This window comes from Podarcis tiliguerta (assembly GCF_965153285.1).
Source record: "Podarcis tiliguerta genome assembly, chromosome: 13".
Lineage (NCBI taxonomy): Eukaryota > Metazoa > Chordata > Lepidosauria > Squamata > Lacertidae > Podarcis > Podarcis tiliguerta.
The window spans coordinates 37683657-37699853 of record NC_139546.1 but is presented as its reverse complement, the minus strand read 5'-3'; the positions used below and the strand labels follow the sequence as shown (position 1 = coordinate 37699853).

Below are 16197 nucleotides of genomic sequence, written 5' to 3'. Positions count from 1 at the left end.
GAGGTTTGCAAAAAGCCTTTGCAAGCCTCTTTGCTCGCCTTTCAGCTCCAGAGCTTGTTCCGATCTTGAGCGTGTGGGAGAAGAGGCTTGCAAAAGGGGTTTTGACTGGTGGGTGCCCCTGCTGCATGTCAGTCACGAGGCACAATAATGTGATTGACAGGTAGGTGCTCTCTCAGCCACCCATCCACTTTATCCTGCAAGGCAGATCCTGATAAGGATTTGGCTGGTGGAGCCAAGAATATCCCCCACTCCCTATTAGAGAAATGCCTCTGTGCCTAATGTGTGTGTGTGTGTGTGTGCGCGCACGTTGTTGGTAGGGAAAGGCAGGCTCATCACTCTGTATTTTTCCTCCACTACAGATGTTCAATGCCATCACAGCCATGGTGCTCCGGACTAAACAGGAAAATCTGGCACGGCTCCAGCAGCAGAATGAGGTTGTCAAAATCAACAAGCCCAAAAAGAAACCCTCCGTTAAGAAATGCTGCTGAAGGGACAGCCCCTGTGTTCTCCTCTTCCTCCCCACCCCAAAATCCTGAGAATGACTGACTGGACTGTGGAAGGGCTGGGTGGGTGGGTAAAAATAGCTGCCGTTATGTGCGCATGTGTGGTGGGGGAAGGGGGGGGGGCTGGAATCCTGGCGGGAGGGCAGGGGAGCCTGTGTGAATGAATGCCCCCACAGCACTGGAATGGCACTCCCCTCCCCACAACCCTTGGAGAGGTTGAGTTGCTGGAATGGAAAAATCTATATACTGGCGCTGAAATCCCTTCTTGCGTTGGGGATAGAGGTGGGGGAACATTGAAGAGCATTAAAAACAAACAATGCTGAAACAAAGTGCATAAAGGTGATGAATAGGAGGATGAGGGGCATTCTCTACTTCCAGAAAACAAAAATAACCTCTGCAGTGTTGCCTATAAACTCTCTTCTCATGTATTTTACTTCTCGTCTTCCTCTGCCCTCCATTCCCACCCTGTGTTGCCATGGCGCAGTGCAGCTCGAGTATCCATTGTTGGGTCACTGTGATACGTGTGTGTGTGTGTGTTGCGGGAGAAAGATGTGTATTTCTTTTTAAGGGGGGAGGACAATACAGCTGTACCTGTGACTAATGAGGGGCAGGATGAAACTGGGGGAATCCAGTGCCTCAGTTCACAATACTTCACCTAGCAATAGTGGGGATTGCCCCAATTTTCTTCTTGGCTTCTGTTTGCTAAGAAATGTGGTCAGAATACTGTCCTGAGGCCTGGGTTAAAAACCAGGATGCAAACCTCTCCCACCTGGGTCTGGAATAGGATTGTTCATCTCTTCCCCATAACCCCTCTCCAGTCTCAGAGCAAACTGTCATGTATATTCATATTCAAAACAAGGTTGGGTTTGGAAAAGTCTCTTTGAAACCTCCCTGCCTTGTATTAGCAACTGGGGTACCATCCTGTCAGCCCAGCCTCCCTCCTGAAACTGAGGAACTAATCAGAAGGTGTGCATATGCCAAACTTGGAATATGAAACACTGTTTGGATCTGGGGGGTGGGTCTCCACCCCGCAACTCCAAAATGGTGGGTACAACAGGGTTGAAATTGTATCTGCCCTCCCACCTCTGACTTTAAATATGGGGACCTTCTGACTGTGCAATACGTCTGCTTCATGAATTATTTTATATACACAAAAATGAATTATGTACATAATTAAAACATCTTGTGTTAACCCACTGCTAATGGCATTAAACCTGTCAAGGAGACACCACTGTTCAATAAAGAAATTTAGATATGAAACCACCTCTTATTCTTTTATTTCTCCAAAATGTGGCTACCCATCCTTTGGAGCCAAGAGGGATTTTTTTGTCATATTTCCATCTGTTGATACCCTCTGGAATAACATCTTGTTTTGAACTCTCTGGAAGTAAAAGGTCAAGATGCTGCTCCCGCAAGGAAAGAGAAAATGTTAGTTGATCTTCACACAAACACTTTTTTTTTGTAGGGTGGGGTATCAGCTCTCTGATAAAATAAAAAGGAGAAGTTCAGAAAGCTCATTTTGAAACTGCTTCCAAAAAGCAGTATTAACATTCTAAGTCATAGCACCTTGAGACACCACAGTTGCACTTTTTCCTAAGTACTGGCATCTTTCCTATTGGAAAAGAAAATAGCAATATGCACACACACCAGAAATGACCACACACACATTTTTACATCTAGTAGAGGGGAGAGGATCAGATTATTGCAGTCGGTTGAAAAACGATGGGTGTTCCTATGTTGATGTAAAAAAAAATTGCAATCAAATGTGTTGATGCTGGATAATGATGTCATTTGTTGAAAGTCTGACAGGCCAACCGGGAAAAAAGAGCTTTGGCTTTAGACCAAGATGGGTGAAAGCTCATATTTCCATTTCCTCTTGTATTGCCGCTGCTTCTTGCTGAGGCTGTGCAGAAGAACTGAGGGCAGATGGGATAGCCATCAATGTCCGGATACTGTGAAAGCTTGTGCTACTAGGAGGGCTCCAAAGGACCACTTCTGTACAAGGATTCCTGTAAGAATGAGGGAGGATGCTAGTTACTGATGCAAATGATTTTGCTTTCCAGTGTTCCCCTTTCCTTCCCAAGTCTTGTGCTATACTTACAGAGAAAGAAATACCTCTTCAGGCACAAGGCTGACTCCTCCAACGGGCTCTTGTAGGAAGGATGGGTGTGCCAGTATGGGGCATTCTGCCATAATGAATTCCCCATCCACGAGTACACTGTTGTGCTCATCCTCGTCTGAACTAGCTTCCTCACTTGCTCCATCTTGGGACAGCCTAAGAGAGAGGAAATCTCACACAATGAAGCCTTGTTATTCTGCTTCTCTGACTGCGCCCCCCCCCCCTCACAAAGCAGTGGTCCCCAGTACCTCTGCTGCAGTTCTTTCAGGCGGGCATATGCTTCCTGCCACTTGGGATCTTCATCGCAGAGAGGGAAACCGTTGGAGCTGTAGACATGGTCATTGTCCAGGCTAAGAGAGTTGAAGCGGGCAGCCATCTTGTCCTCTGAGAGGAAGTGTTTGGAACTGGGTTCCCTGTTGGGGCACAGAGAGCAATGGCAAGGAGTCCAGGGTCCAGTGACACCAATCCTGTCCTGTACCAATTCATGCCAAGCTCGCTTTCCCCACTCTGCCCTTCAGCATGGCCCACCATGCACTGCAGCACATTAAGGCAAACAGGACAGCTTTTCATTTGGCATTTTTAGTGTCGGATACAAAAAGCACACACGTACTTAAATGAAAATTACATGTTCAATAGTTTATTCATTGTTCTCAGAAAACTACAACGGAATATATTTAATCAGGGGGGGAAACATGATGCAATTGCAGCCTGTATATGGAAGAAGAAAGTGGAATATGAAGATGGAAGTTTCTAGCCCCACTCACTTCATGCACCAGCCATAACTCCTCATCTTATGTCACACTTACTGATCTCTATGCTCCAGATGTCGTTTGAAAGCGAAGGATGTTGACCGGCACCTAAAACAAAAAGCTACAGTTGTACGTGAGACCCAAAGATCTCCCCACGCTAGCTGCTCTTCTCCCACTGGCCTACTCTTTTACCGTAATTATAAAAGCTGTGCTTCTTCCTCTTCAAAGACCCCAAAGTCCATGGGTTTGCAGGGCCCCTCCTTACTTCCCCACAGCACTGAATTAGGTTTTTCCTCTTCTCACCACCCCCACCCACCCAGGGCCGTAGCTAGGGGGGTGGTGAGGTGAGGCCCCGCCAGGGGCACAGGCAAGGAGGGGGCGCAAAATCAGCTTAAAATATGTACATAAATAGGTCTATTAATAAAAATATCGATTCTTGCCTCATAAGAAAAGGTTTTAAATATGAGTGTGAATTGAACTGGTTGGGGGGCGGGGTTGGAGGAGAGGCGGAAAGAAGAGCTAATTTATCCATGGCTAGGGGGCGCAATCTGGACGGTTCTGCTTCAGGTTACAGACTCCACTAACCCAGAAATAGTACCTCGGGTTAAGAACTTTGCTTCAGGATGAGAACATAAATCACGCGGCAGCAGGAAGCCCCATTAGCTAAAGTGGTGCTTCAGGTTACGAACAGTTTAAGGTTAAGAACGGACCTCCAGAACGAATTAAGTTCTTAACCCGAGGTACCACTGTATTTCTATTTATACCTTAAGATCTTTAGCCAAGAATCTTCTACAAGTGTACCTGCCATCTGAGACAAGGTATGAGACAGCAGGAGTGAAATACCTCCCCTAGAGAGGCTTGCCTAGTGCCTACTTTGTTATTTTGCTGGCAAGTAAATACATTTTAAATGTTTTACACTGCTGAGTTTCACTGTCTTGTTACAGTTATTTTACGTAAATTGTGTGTGAACTGTATTGTAAAGTGCCTTCAGAATATATAAAATCCTGTAATCAATTAAGTAAGTTCCCTCCAAGTTTATGACTGTTTCCCACTGTCTGCCCTTTTGCCTCTTTCCTCCAGAACTAAGCTGCAAAATAAAAAGCCCAACAAAATGACTGCATTTTCCTTCCCTGGCATGTTTTTTAAAGCTTCCAGGAGGTCGGTCACCTTTTTCCCTGTGAATAAATGCCAGAGAGGTGGGCGCTATCAAAATCCACTTTTATCTTCCTCAAACCATCCTCAAAATGTATCCTTTCCTCTTCACCCAAGCAAAAAGCCTCATTGTGCACATGCTTACCGGGACTGCTGTATTTTATTGAAGTTCACCAAGCCCTGGCTTTGCCTTATCCATGGCATTCTGCGTGCTGTGTGCCGCTGCCTGCCGGAGGGCATGGTGTGGCTCCAACCCCTGCTCCCAGCCAAGAAGGTGCAGCACGTGGATGGGCTGGATGGAATAATTGTTGGCGATTGCTGGCCAGTTGTCTGATCCATCTGTGAGGGAAAACATAAAGGGGGTTAAACTGAGACTGTCCTTTGTAGCGCTAATCCTGCCTGAAACATGGTTAGTGCAAGGGAGATGTTGAATCACACTAACCTGTGAAAAAGCTGTCTATTTTAAAAAGATTGTTCTGGAGCCTTCAGTCCGATGCAAAGCGGAGCTAGTATATTGATGGAAGTGGGTCGTTGTGTGCTAGAAAGGATTTGAGAGAGCAGCCTATGGTATATACTTGGTTCAGGCAGAACACTGACCAGGCCTGAAAAGCCTTCCCATTACCCTGTATATATATGACTGAGCATAGCCGATGATCCTCTGAAGCTGTGCACTACAATTGATATGAGCAAGGAAGCTGGCCTCATGTGATCTTTTTATTAAGTGGGCCCTTTGCATACTGTTAAATCATATTTGTTCCAATTTTGTCTGTAAGCCGCCTCAAGTCTCCGCCAGGGAAAAGGGGTGGTGCATAAATAAATAAAATCCTTCGGAAAAGTCACTGCATTAGATGTTGCATCTGTTGTCTTCAGGCACTTTTCAAGCTGCTCATTTCGAGATGTAAGGCTGAGTCCCACATACAGAGCTCCTTCCTGTCTCTTATCAGGTAAGGTCTTATCAGGGGGGTCTCTGCAGATGCTCTTTAGGTTTCCAACACCTTAATCAAGCAAAGTGTTTCCATCAGATAGCGGTGGTCTTTATATTGGATAACTCTTGGAAGCTGTGCATAAATCTAGAACACAATGTGTCTGTTCAAAGTAATATCTGATGTAAGGTTACCAGGTGTCCCCGTTTCCCGGGGACAGTCCCCAGATTTACAAATCAGTCCCCTGAGATATTCCATCTCTTTACTAGGAAGTTGAAAAGTGTCCCCAGATTCATTTTTAAAAATCTGGTAACTTTAACCTGATGGTTGTGTAGGATTCAGCTCTACCATCCTTAAAAGTGTTATGTGTGTTTTTGATTTTGAGGTTGCTAATGTGTTAGTGATGAATCTGCAACTGCCCCTTTTTGTCCTAAAGGCTCGTGATATAAAAAAGACAGCAGGTCGCTCTTCTGTGATCCTTAAGGCCACTTCAGGATAAAGGAAGTTTGCCTTGACCCGACTAGCGCTAAGCTCTCCCTGCCAAGGTTTGGGAATCCCAGCAGTCTTTGCGCTCACAGGCGGCCATTTAAAGACGCTCCCATGACGCCTTGCTACAGGGCTAACCGAAATAACGGAATCCCAAGATGCTTTGCGCTCGCTACAACCTGATGGGCGTGTCCACTCCACAGGAAAGGGCGTGGTTATATTCAAGGTGGGGCTGGGCGCCCCTTGATTCTCTGAGGCACGTGCGGCTGCCACTTTGCGGTGGAAGGAACGTGACGCCAATAACGTGACGCCAATAACGGTCGGTGCAGGCAGGCACGCGCGAGGGGGGTGAAGCGGGTTAGAATGCGGGTCTTCAGATAGCGTCTGCGCATGCGCCGTTAATATAGCGGCAGGGGATTTAAAAATAAATACCTCTTACCGTTCGGAAGTCTGTTCCTCACGCTGCTCTTCACAACGGCGGCGCTTCCACGGCAGCCTGGGGAACCAGCAGTGTGTAAACCAGCGACCAAATTTCGTTTTCACGTGACGAGCGAGGAGGGGGGAAACCCTCCGATACTTGCGCGAAGTGTGCCGGGAAACGTAGTTCCTTTTTACACTCTCGGTCCATGTTGCTTTGACCGCGGAGCCTCCGAATCCCGTCGTGCCTTGCGCTTTCTCGTCGCTCCGGCTCTTTGTAATCATAGAGACGAGACAAAGTCTCAAGGGCTCGTGCGCGCGCCACCTAGTGTCCGACTTTGGCATTGGCCGCGTTAAGTGAAGCCTGAAGGAAAGCTCGTCGCTTCTGCACCGAATGAATGGAGCGTGGGCGCGTCTGGCTCCCATTGACTCCCATTAAATTGCATGAGCAATTTAACATCGCGGTCGTTTGGGTGCTTACTCAGAAGTAAGTCCCACTGTGTTCAATGGGCTTACTCCTCGGACAGCGTGCATAGAGAGTGCGCTTTGCCTGGACCAACGTTTGCTGCAATGCGGCTCCTCTTTTTGCTCCGCGCTCAGCATTATCAAGTGATTTCTTATTTAATTTTAAAGTGAACTCTGCATTTCTGTTAAGCTATTTTTCTTATAAAATGAAACTCAAGGTAGCTTGATAGAGAAAAACGTATAAGCATCGCAGCAAAATTAAAACTCAAAACCAAGGCAGCTTACCATCAAAATAGAAATCGTGACCAAATTCAACAAGCAGTAGCAAAACAAAAGCGTTATGTTGACCCACGGGGCATTTTAAAAACTCACATTAGATGCAGTGTTTACATCTCCTTTTGTTGAGCCAGATGATTTGCAGCATGTATTGTGTGGTTAGGGAACTGGTGGCCCTGCTGATGTTTCTGGACTCCAACTCCCATCACCTCTGATCATTGGCCATACTCACTGGAGCTGATGGGAGCTGGAATCCCCCCCCCCCAACATCTGGTGAGCCACAGGTTCCCTACTCCTGAAATACCCTATTTTGCCTTGCTGGAAACCCCACATGCTTTGGGATCATTTGTCACACCCCTGTGTGAGGCTCTTTGGACATAGAATCATAGAATCAGAATTGGAAGAGACCACAAGGGCCATCGAGTCCAACCCCCTGCCAAGCAGGAACCACCATCAGAGCACTCCTGACATATGGTTGTCAAGTCTCTGCTTAAAGACCTCCAAAGAAGGAGACTCCACCACACTCCTTGGCAGCAAATTCCACTGTCGAACAGCTCTTACTGTCAGGAAGTTCTTCCTAATGTTTAGGTGGAATCTTCTTTCTTGTAGTTTGGATCCATTGCTCCGTGTCCGCTTCTCTGGAGCAGCAGAAAACAACCTTTCTCCCTCCTCTATATGACATCCTTTTATATATTTGAACATGGCTATCAAATCACCCCTTAACCTCCTCTTCTCCAGGCTAAACATGCCCAGCTCTCTTAGCCGACATGGGGAGCATGTAACATGGCAGCCTGTTCTGTGGTTCCGTGTACTGCACTGGGATGCTGGTGAGACCAGTGTGTCATACTGGAGAGATCTTGCTCCCATCTTACCTATTGACATCCAAGGCCAGGCTGCTTAGATCTACGCTTTGGTATATTGCAGGAATTAGCAGAATTGGGCTTTACAAAAAATTGAGCTTGGTCAAGCTCCGCAGCAGGTAAATCAACTACATAGGTGGGATTTTCTTTTGCCAAGGATGGAATCTGCTTATACTGTAGTGCAATCAGGGCTTGGGGTGGGACATGCCTGGGCAAATAAAACAGTATTTCTTAGGAAAGCAAAAACCAGCATCCATCCATGCAGCACTTGCTTCCTTGACTTCTCCTGCTTGTTCCTCTTGCCAGATGGATATTCAGCGATCCCTGGAACTCTTGCACATGACTGTCTACTCCCAGAGCGTCTCGCCGTGTGGCAAGTACTTGGCAGCCGGGAACAACTATGGAGAGATTGCCATCTTCAGGTAATTGGGCGCCTCTTAACACAGACTGTGCTCCTTTGGGAGAGGAAGGAAGTGTCTCTGCATTTCCTCACACCTCTGTGTTTCTTCCTCTCCAGCCTTTCTGCAGCACTGAGTTCAGAGGCTAAGGAGGAGAGCAAGAAGCCAGTGGTGTCCTTTGTAGGTAGGTGAAAAATACAGCCTTTACTGGAATTGCTTTTAAGATGCTTTTATTGTTATGTTGCCTGTTGTTGCTGCCCTGGGCTCCTTCCTGAAGGCTAACGGGATATAAACAAATAACAACAACCGCAAGGAGTCCAGGAACTCCCAAGATGCATTGAGCATTCATTCCCATGCCAACCTGCTTGTTTATTATGGTTGGCTGTTTGTGGCAATGCCAGGAGTTCCCATAAAGCAGATCCCCAGGCCCAGCGTCAGCATGCAGCATTGGCTGGGCTCCAGGAGAGCCTGCTGTGGCTAATGCTGGCATCGTTTAATAAATAAATAAATTAATTAAGGGCCTGGCCCTGAGATGAGAAGCACTGGGCTGGGTGGCTCCACCTTCCACCCAAAAGAAGCCCCCAGCCTTTGGGCCCTTACATGGGGCCTCTCCATGTGTCATATTTATTGTACATTCATGATTATTTGTGCTTATGATGGTATCAGGACAGTTATTCGCAGTCCTGCTTTCAATAATAATAATAATTTATTATTTATACCCCACCCATCTGGCTAGGTTTCCCCAGCCACTCTGGGTGGCTTCCAACAGAATATTAAAAAACACAATAAACCATCAAACATTAAAATTTTTCCTAAACAAGGCTGCCTTCAGATTTTTTCTAAAAGTCAGATAGTTTATTTCCTTGACATCTGAAGGGAGGACATTCCACAGGGCAGGCGCCACTACCAAGAAGGCCCTCTGCCTGGTTCCCTTTAACCTGACTTCTCGCAGGGAGGGAACTGCCAGAAGGCACTTGGAGCTGGACCTCAGTGTCCAGGCTGAACGATGGGGGTGGAGACGCTCCTTCAGGTATTCTGGGCTGAGTATCATTGGGGAGGCATCACGGAGGAACTAATAAAGCAGAATGATGTGTGGATGATTGTATAAACCAACCACCAACACACTATTATTGCGCCAATGATGCATTGCAGGCTACACCTGAAAAAAACCCAACACCTCAGTCTGGAGGGGCCTGTGCATCAGTGCCATTATTCAGTGCCACTGCCTGCCCCTGCCATCCCTCTAAAGTGCCAATCTGGAGACCCTGCCCCCACCTGAGCTGGGTGCCTGTGTGATGATTTGCACATACCTAACACGACTCCTTTAATTTTAAGGGCCCTTCACTGAGTGGAGCAGTGGGCCGAGTGGTCACAGTGGCCTCTCCTTCTCACAGTCCTGCCCCTGCTGATTGGTAAGCTAACCAAGGGAGGGGGCTCTTCCAGGACTGTCCTTGCCCCCAAGGCCCCCTTGAATCTGGCCATGGACTTGCAAGCCCTCTGCAAATGAGATGGAAATAAAATGCGTTCCTGGCAAAGTTAAACTCTGGAACTTCAGGGTGGCAAGCCGGGGGTTTCCCAGAATGCACTTCACCACTGCCATGCCAAAATCCATCCATTTCAGATGCTTCTTCTTCCCACAGCTCACGAAGGTCCCGTCTATGCCCTGGTTTCCACAGACCGGCAGCTGCTCAGTGCTGGCAATGGGGAAGTCAAGGCCTGGAACTGGAGTGAGATTGTGAAGAAGGTGAGGGTGGTTGGCTCATCGGTTCCCCCCCCCCATTTCTCCCGACTTCCTTTTGACTGTGTTCCTCTTAACCTTCTTCTGCCTTCTGCCGCAGGGTTGCAAAGAAGCCTGGAGCAGGAGGCCGCCTTATGGGTATAACTTTGATTTCCCCCTTTCACCATTCCCGTCTTTTCTTCCTCTTTATGCATGTACAAATGCCAAAAAAAACTCTCTTTGCTTTTCTGCTCAGGAGCAGCTTGGAGGTGCCAGAAATCAACAGCCTTCAGCTGAACCTCAAGGTACAGGCGCAGCACGATATGGGGAGGGTTTAGCATGGTTCACTCATCCGCCTCGGCCTCATTCTTGCCGCTTTTCCTCCTTCAGGATAATAGTCTTCTAATGGCTGGGGGAGACTGTTCCATTCACATGATGGATCTTGAATCGGGCACCTTTACGGTGAGTCCTGCCTCTAGCATCATGGGGCTGATGAAATGCGGGGAGAGATTTAAGGCAACTCCTTCTCATCTCCTACAGCGGCTTCTCCGCATTAGAGTATCCCAAACTTGTAATTATAAACTGGGGGAAAATCCTCTTAATCTGTCAAGTTCTCAATTTCGTCAGTAATTTCCAGGCTCCAAGGCTTTTTCCCTTGCCTGTGGTTACTGAAAACTTCGTATTTTTCGCTCTATAGGGCGCACCTGACCATAGGGCGCACCTAGTTTCCAGAGGGGGAAATCAAGGGGGAAAATATGATTCCCCCCCCCCAGCTCTGGGAGCAGCGGACAGGCTGCACGCAGCCTGCGCACATCTCCCAGACCTCCCTGCTATTGCGGGAGGTGGGGGAATTCCCCCATCTCCCGCAAAAGCCCACAGGAGGGAGAAGAGACTGACTTGGCCAGTCAGTCCCTTCTCCCTCCTTGGGGAAAAGCCCTCAAGAGCGGCGTGCTCTTTAAAGGCTGTGCGGCTCCTGCGGGCTTTTTTAGGAGGTGGGGGTGCTTTTGCTGGAGGTGGGGGAATTCCCCCATCTCCCGCAAAAGCCCACAGGAGCCGTACACCCAGGTACGGGAGCAGCGCGAAGGCGTCGCACGTCTTCCCACTGCCCCCCGAGCCTGTGGGGCTGGCGGTGGGGGGAAGCGCTGCTTTCCCCCACTGCCAGCCTCAAAGACCAGACTCCTGGCTTCAGCGAAAGCAACGCGAAGCCTCCGGAGCGTTGCTATCGCTGAAGCCAGGGAGCCTGCATTCACTCCATAGAACGCACACACATTTCCCCTTAATTTTTGGAGGGGGAAAAGTGCGTCCTATAGAGCGAAAAATATGGTAATAAAAATACTTTACAGGATTCTGTGTTGTTCTGCAACAGCAATAGAGTATCATAATACAATTTCTCAGTTATTCTGTAGCATATCTCTGCAACCTCCAGAAAGTGTCCTACCTCCATCCACTGCAAGTCATACTCTGTTTCATCTCTCTCTGTCACAGCATGAATATCAAGGCCACACCGATTATATCCACTGCCTGGCCCTTCGAGACCAGCTCAGAGAGTGCCTGTCAGGGAGTGAGGACGGCACCGTGCGCCTTTGGGGTGAGGATCTGCAGCCTCCTTGCCGCCTGCTGTTTCTCTTCCTTCTGTACCTCCCTCAGACTCTGGCTTTTGTTTCTCTGAGAGATCGTCTCCCCATATAATCCCCGCCCCGTGCTTTAAAACCAGTTGGGCAGATCCTGCTGCATGTCCCATCTCCAAAGCAACCCAAATCTGAACCCTGTCAGGGTAGGGCCTTCTCAGTGGTGGTGACCCCGCAGTCCTGAAACAGGCTTCTTGGTTACTTACGTTCATTGATTCAAATGTGACTCGGGCAACATCTACACCATACATTTAAAGTGCTATGATACCTCTAACAGATATGAAAAAACACTGTGAACTGTAGTTGGTCAACAGTGCAGGAAACTGTAGCTATGTGAAGTCAGCACTCTGAGCAAATCGCAGGATTCTCCATGACTGTTAAAAGTGGTATCATCCTGCTTTAAATGTATGCTGTGGATGTAACCCATCTTTGGGTATCAATCTGTGCCTTTTAAACTTCTGTGCTCTGTTATATGGCTAATGGTCGTAAGGTTTCTTTTAACTTCTGGATTATATCTTGGATTCCATATTTGTTTGCTCTTAGAAGTTTCTTGGAAAGCAGGGCAGATGTCACTTATTTAAAGATGATTCAGAGAATATCTTCAGAATGTTTGGGGACGAGCCAATGCCACAGGGATCCCACTGCTCCATTTTCTTCCAATCTCTTTAGATGATCAGTTGCTGACACCCTCTTTGGCTTGTGTTCTGGGACTGGGATGGTGTTGTTGCAACATAGGAAGCTGCCTATACTGAGGCCTGTGGTCCATCTAGCAACATGTTGTCTATGGTTAATGGCAGGGGTTTCAGGTGGGGTCCCTCCCATCCCTTACTGGAGATGGAGAGGATTGAACTGGGTCTTTCTGAATGCAAACAGATGTTCTGCCACTGAGCTACAGTTAACTAGACAAACCATGGACTTTATTTCTCTCTCTTTGCAGATTTACGTACTGGAGGTCAGGTTCAATCAATTGAAGTACATAAATATGAGGTAATGTAATCATCATCATCATCTTTATTTTTAATGTAAGAAGGCATCAAACAATAATCATAAATGAAAATAAACAATAAAAGATTAGTTATAATAAAGCAAAATTAAGTATATGACTGGATATTTTCCTGAGGTTTGTCATTCCAAAACATCATAAACAAACTGTTGTTCCATAGATTAGGTTGTTGTTATTTATGCATTCTCCTATAATATGTCAGTTTAGATAATGGAGCTATTGTATTCCATGTTTTATGAAACCACTCAGATAAATAGTGGTCTAATTGACCACTATACTGATCTTAGCAGCAATGAGAAAGATTAATAGCCCATTTCCAAATCACCATCCAGGATTAAACCCTTTTAGATAACCTTATGAGGTATTGCAGTTTTATCCCATTTCCCTCTGCCCCAGGGAACACAGCGCCTTCCTATCCCTCCCCATTCTTCCATTCTCCATCTATCCAGAAATTTTAAAAACAATTTACATAGTAGAGAAAAACATGCAAACTAAGCTGCTGTTATTATCAAAGTGTTTGCAACTCCTCAAAACAACAACCCCTAATAAAAACTGGGAACCTATATTAACAGGAGACAACCCCACACTTGTGATCTCATATTTTATCGAAGAGAAACCTTTGAGGAAATGGAGCCCTTACTCATTTCCGATAACCAGCTTCACCACTTAACCATTGCTTCCTCCGGCCACCTTCCCCTAATGCTCCAATCAACTCCCTTAGGAATGCAACAGGCCGCAGAACGGGAAGTGGATCCGTTGCCTGGCAACCGAGTCCGACTGGATGGTGAGTTCATTGACTCTTGGCTGCAGAAAGAGAACAGCTTAAATATCCCAAGATGTATTGAGCTGGGGTGCAGCAGTCTGGGAGGGAAGGAGGTTGTTGTTCACTGAGCCTTGCTGTTCTCGGATGTCGCATGGGACGTCCAGAGACGTTGGCTTCCCCTTTCTTTGGAGCTCCCTGTTCTGCCCATATTTTCTGAAACTGGCGTTGGAAGCAAGGGGGGGGGGGCTGCTGACATTTGCAATGGACAAGTGTTTGGTGCACCGGGTGAGCAAAAGGGCTCTTGCAGAGAGCTTTTGTCATTGGCAGGTTGTGGGTTCCCTAAGGCAGCCGTCTTCCACTTTTTGAGATCCGGGACACTCCTTTAACATGCATTTGAGGGACCCATTTCTTAATGTTTCCCTTAGGTTTGCATGGTGGCTGCATCCTGCTGTTGTGACTCACCTTAGACCAGGCCCTGGCCCTAGTTTGGAGAGCCCTGACTTGCCGGTTTAAGATCCCTCTCCTCAGGTGTCCACTCCTTTTCCTGTTTCTCCTTCCACAGGTGTGTGGTGGAGGCCCAGCGCTCACTCTGTGGCACCTGCGGTCCGTCACACCTACCACGATATTCCCCGTGCCCCAGTGTCAGCAACAAGTCATGTTCTACCAGGACTTGGTGAGTCATCCCCCCTGGGGGTTGGGGGACACATAGCCTCCCATCTCGCTGGCTTCCTCATTCCCTTGATTCCTGCATTTCTTCCCCCTGCTACTTTGTCATTATTGCTTCATCCAACCAGTCTTAATTCCCCTTCCTTTGCTGTTCCCTTTTGCACTAAAATTTTTGTTCTTCATAAAAATGGTTTCATTGCCCTTTCGCTCAGCACCCTCTTTCCCCGCCCTGATGATCTGTCTCCCGCAGATTCTCTCGGCTGGCCACAGCCCCACCATTAACCATTTACAGATCAGTGGGGAAGTGAAGGCTCAAATCCCTTGCATCCCACGTTGCATCCACTCTCTTTCCATCAACGAACACTCGCCAGAGCACAAGGTAAGCTCCTGGGCGGCAGGAGGGTGTCTGGCCTGCAAAGGGAGGCGGCTGGAATTCTGCTTGGAAGGGGCAGGGCTTAGCTTTGGCAGGTAGGACTGTGGACGTGGGGGAGGGGGCTGAAATAAGAATGTGCCAAACTTCCAAGGAGCAAGGCGGGCTTGGTGAATGAGAGGCAGGTTGTTACTTGGGGTTGGACGTAGTGAAGTAGTGAATTTGGGCTTTGGTTTGTAGAAACCCAGAGGTCTAGACAGCCAAATGGCGAGTTTGTGGGACCCTCGCCCCCGGCAAATGAAAACAACTGTATCCCTATAAAGTGGAAATCTCTCAAGGCAGCCGACAAACCAAATTTAAAACACAGCTATGAGTAAATGGCAAATTATCTTGGGAAAAGTTTGTAAAAAAACCCAAACCCAAAGTGATATCTGTGGCACAGAAATGAAAACCACACTGGAGAACCATACAATAATAAGGGGGTGGGCCACAGGCCCACTGAACCTAGGAGGTTGAACCGTGGTGTTGAAATAGCAACAGAAATGGAGCCATATGTGCTCCATAAGAGAGGGAGTTCTCCAGTCTGGGTGCCACAACCCAGAAGGCCCTGCCCTGCATACATGCCAGTTCTGCATTGCCTTGGCCTCCATCAGAAATCTGACGGGGTAGGCAGAGGCATGTGGGAGAAGATGGTCTTTTACTAGGACTGGGGTGGGAACATTTTGCGATCCCGGGGTCCCTTCTAAGCAACATTTGGAGGGTCATATGCAGGGAAGGGCAGGACTAGAGACAAAAAGTTGGGGTGGGGGGGCAAGGAATGTAAACATTAGCTTAGTACCCTAGGCTAATTCCTACACACCCTCACACTCCCCTCCAGGCAAACGAGGCATTGTCAGAGTTCTAGGACGCATCCCAGCCAGGCAATAAAATAAAATAAATCACTCAAGGAAGAGTGCAAAGCATGACCACTGAGGGCCTGGCCTGGGAAGGTGTGTGGCCCGGGGAGAATCCCAAGGTTGAGAGACCTGGAGGACTGCATGTGGTCCCTGGCCCTGAGGTTCCCCAGCCCTGGGCTTGAGTACTTGCTGTTTTCTGCTGGGCAGAACAATGGTTTTGTTTCCGTGGCTGGTGATGGTGGGGAGCAAAGCAAGAGAGAAGGGATAGGCAAGGTTAGAAGCAGAGCGGGTGGGGCAGTGGGTGGGCCTTCCGCTGCTCCATACCTGATAAACCTCTTCCCTCTCATCTTCCCTTCCTCTTCGCCATCAGGTGCTGACAGCTGCCGGAAGCAGCCACCGCATCGACGTCTTCACCAACTTTGGTTACCGGGCCTTTTCCCTCACCTTCTCTTAAGGCTCGGACGATTCCGTTTCCATAAACTGGTGCTGTTCAAGGAGGGCCTGGGCAGGACAGGCAGCCCCACTCGACAGGCTGCTACGTTCAGGGATGCCTGAGCCACAGCTAGCTGGACTGTCAGTTGGGAAAAGGAGGCTCTTCACTAAGGAAAAAGAAATCCCTGGACCTGCTTGGGCATGAACTTCATGGGTTTTAAAGTTGTGGTAAAAAATGAAAGGAACTGGGAACTGTGTTTATTGTAACTAGCAACCCCCAATTCCACAGTCAGGATAAACCTTACATCACAGGCAAGAAGCTGTTAAATCTATTTTGAGTTAAATGCATTAAAACAATTTTTTTAAGACTGAAA

At 47.8% G+C, this 16197-nt stretch overlaps 3 protein-coding genes across 6 annotated transcripts in view; 2 read left to right on the top strand and 1 right to left on the bottom strand.

The window, feature by feature from the left end:
- The window catches only part of LOC310662739 (ras-related protein Rab-35-like), a 15193-nt gene extending 13430 nt beyond the window's left edge, over positions 1-1763 (top strand). Inside the window, exon 6 of the mRNA XM_083409807.1 lies at positions 360-1763. Coding sequence (XP_083265933.1) covers positions 360-488 — 129 coding nt within the window. The 3' untranslated portion in view covers positions 489-1763. The remainder of the gene's footprint in view (positions 1-359) is intronic.
- Positions 1757-6509, bottom strand: HCFC1R1 (host cell factor C1 regulator 1). 2 transcript variants are annotated; one of them, XM_083409800.1, is made up of 6 exons: positions 6372-6509; positions 4669-4862; positions 3429-3479; positions 2871-3035; positions 2605-2778; positions 1757-2512 (listed from the first exon to the last, which is right to left on the bottom strand). In XM_083409800.1, exons 2-6 carry the CDS (start codon positions 4860-4862, stop codon positions 2362-2364), a joined length of 735 nt encoding a protein of 244 aa, XP_083265926.1. In that variant the 5' UTR covers positions 6372-6509; the 3' UTR covers positions 1757-2361. The 2 variants fall into 2 exon arrangements, with proteins under 2 accessions (XP_083265926.1, XP_083265925.1); XM_083409799.1 differs by lacking the exon at positions 6372-6509 and adding an exon at positions 4966-5968.
- On the top strand, positions 6107-16197 carry THOC6 (THO complex subunit 6). 3 transcript variants are annotated; one of them, XM_083409750.1, is made up of 13 exons: positions 6107-6236; positions 8257-8372; positions 8468-8532; positions 9989-10092; positions 10187-10224; positions 10322-10370; positions 10456-10527; positions 11551-11653; positions 12631-12680; positions 13418-13480; positions 14022-14132; positions 14376-14504; positions 15762-16197. In XM_083409750.1, exons 2-13 carry the CDS (start codon positions 8257-8259, stop codon positions 15843-15845), a joined length of 984 nt encoding a protein of 327 aa, XP_083265876.1. In that variant the 5' UTR covers positions 6107-6236; the 3' UTR covers positions 15846-16197. The 3 variants fall into 3 exon arrangements, with proteins under 3 accessions (XP_083265876.1, XP_083265875.1, XP_083265874.1); XM_083409749.1 differs by lacking the exon at positions 6107-6236 and adding an exon at positions 6697-6836; XM_083409748.1 differs by lacking the exon at positions 6107-6236 and having other exon boundaries at positions 7861-8372.

Excerpts from the sequence above, each read along its gene's own strand:
- THOC6 (XM_083409748.1), top strand. The coding sequence starts at position 8,155 with ATGCCTGGGCAAATAAAACAGTATTTCTTAGGAAAGCAAAAACCAGCA. Across the intron at positions 10,225-10,321 it reads AGCAGGAGGCCGCCTTATGG|GAGCAGCTTGGAGGTGCCAG; the intron begins GTATAACTTTGA and ends TTTTCTGCTCAG. Across the intron at positions 13,481-14,021 it reads CAACCGAGTCCGACTGGATG|GTGTGTGGTGGAGGCCCAGC; the intron begins GTGAGTTCATTG and ends CTCCTTCCACAG.
- HCFC1R1 (XM_083409800.1), bottom strand. The coding sequence starts at position 4,862 with ATGGATCAGACAACTGGCCAGCAATCGCCAACAATTATTCCATCCAGC. Across the intron at positions 3,480-4,668 it reads AATAAAATACAGCAGTCCCG|GTGCCGGTCAACATCCTTCG; the intron begins GTAAGCATGTGC and ends TTTTTGTTTTAG. Across the intron at positions 3,036-3,428 it reads CATCTGGAGCATAGAGATCA|GGAACCCAGTTCCAAACACT; the intron begins GTAAGTGTGACA and ends GTGCCCCAACAG.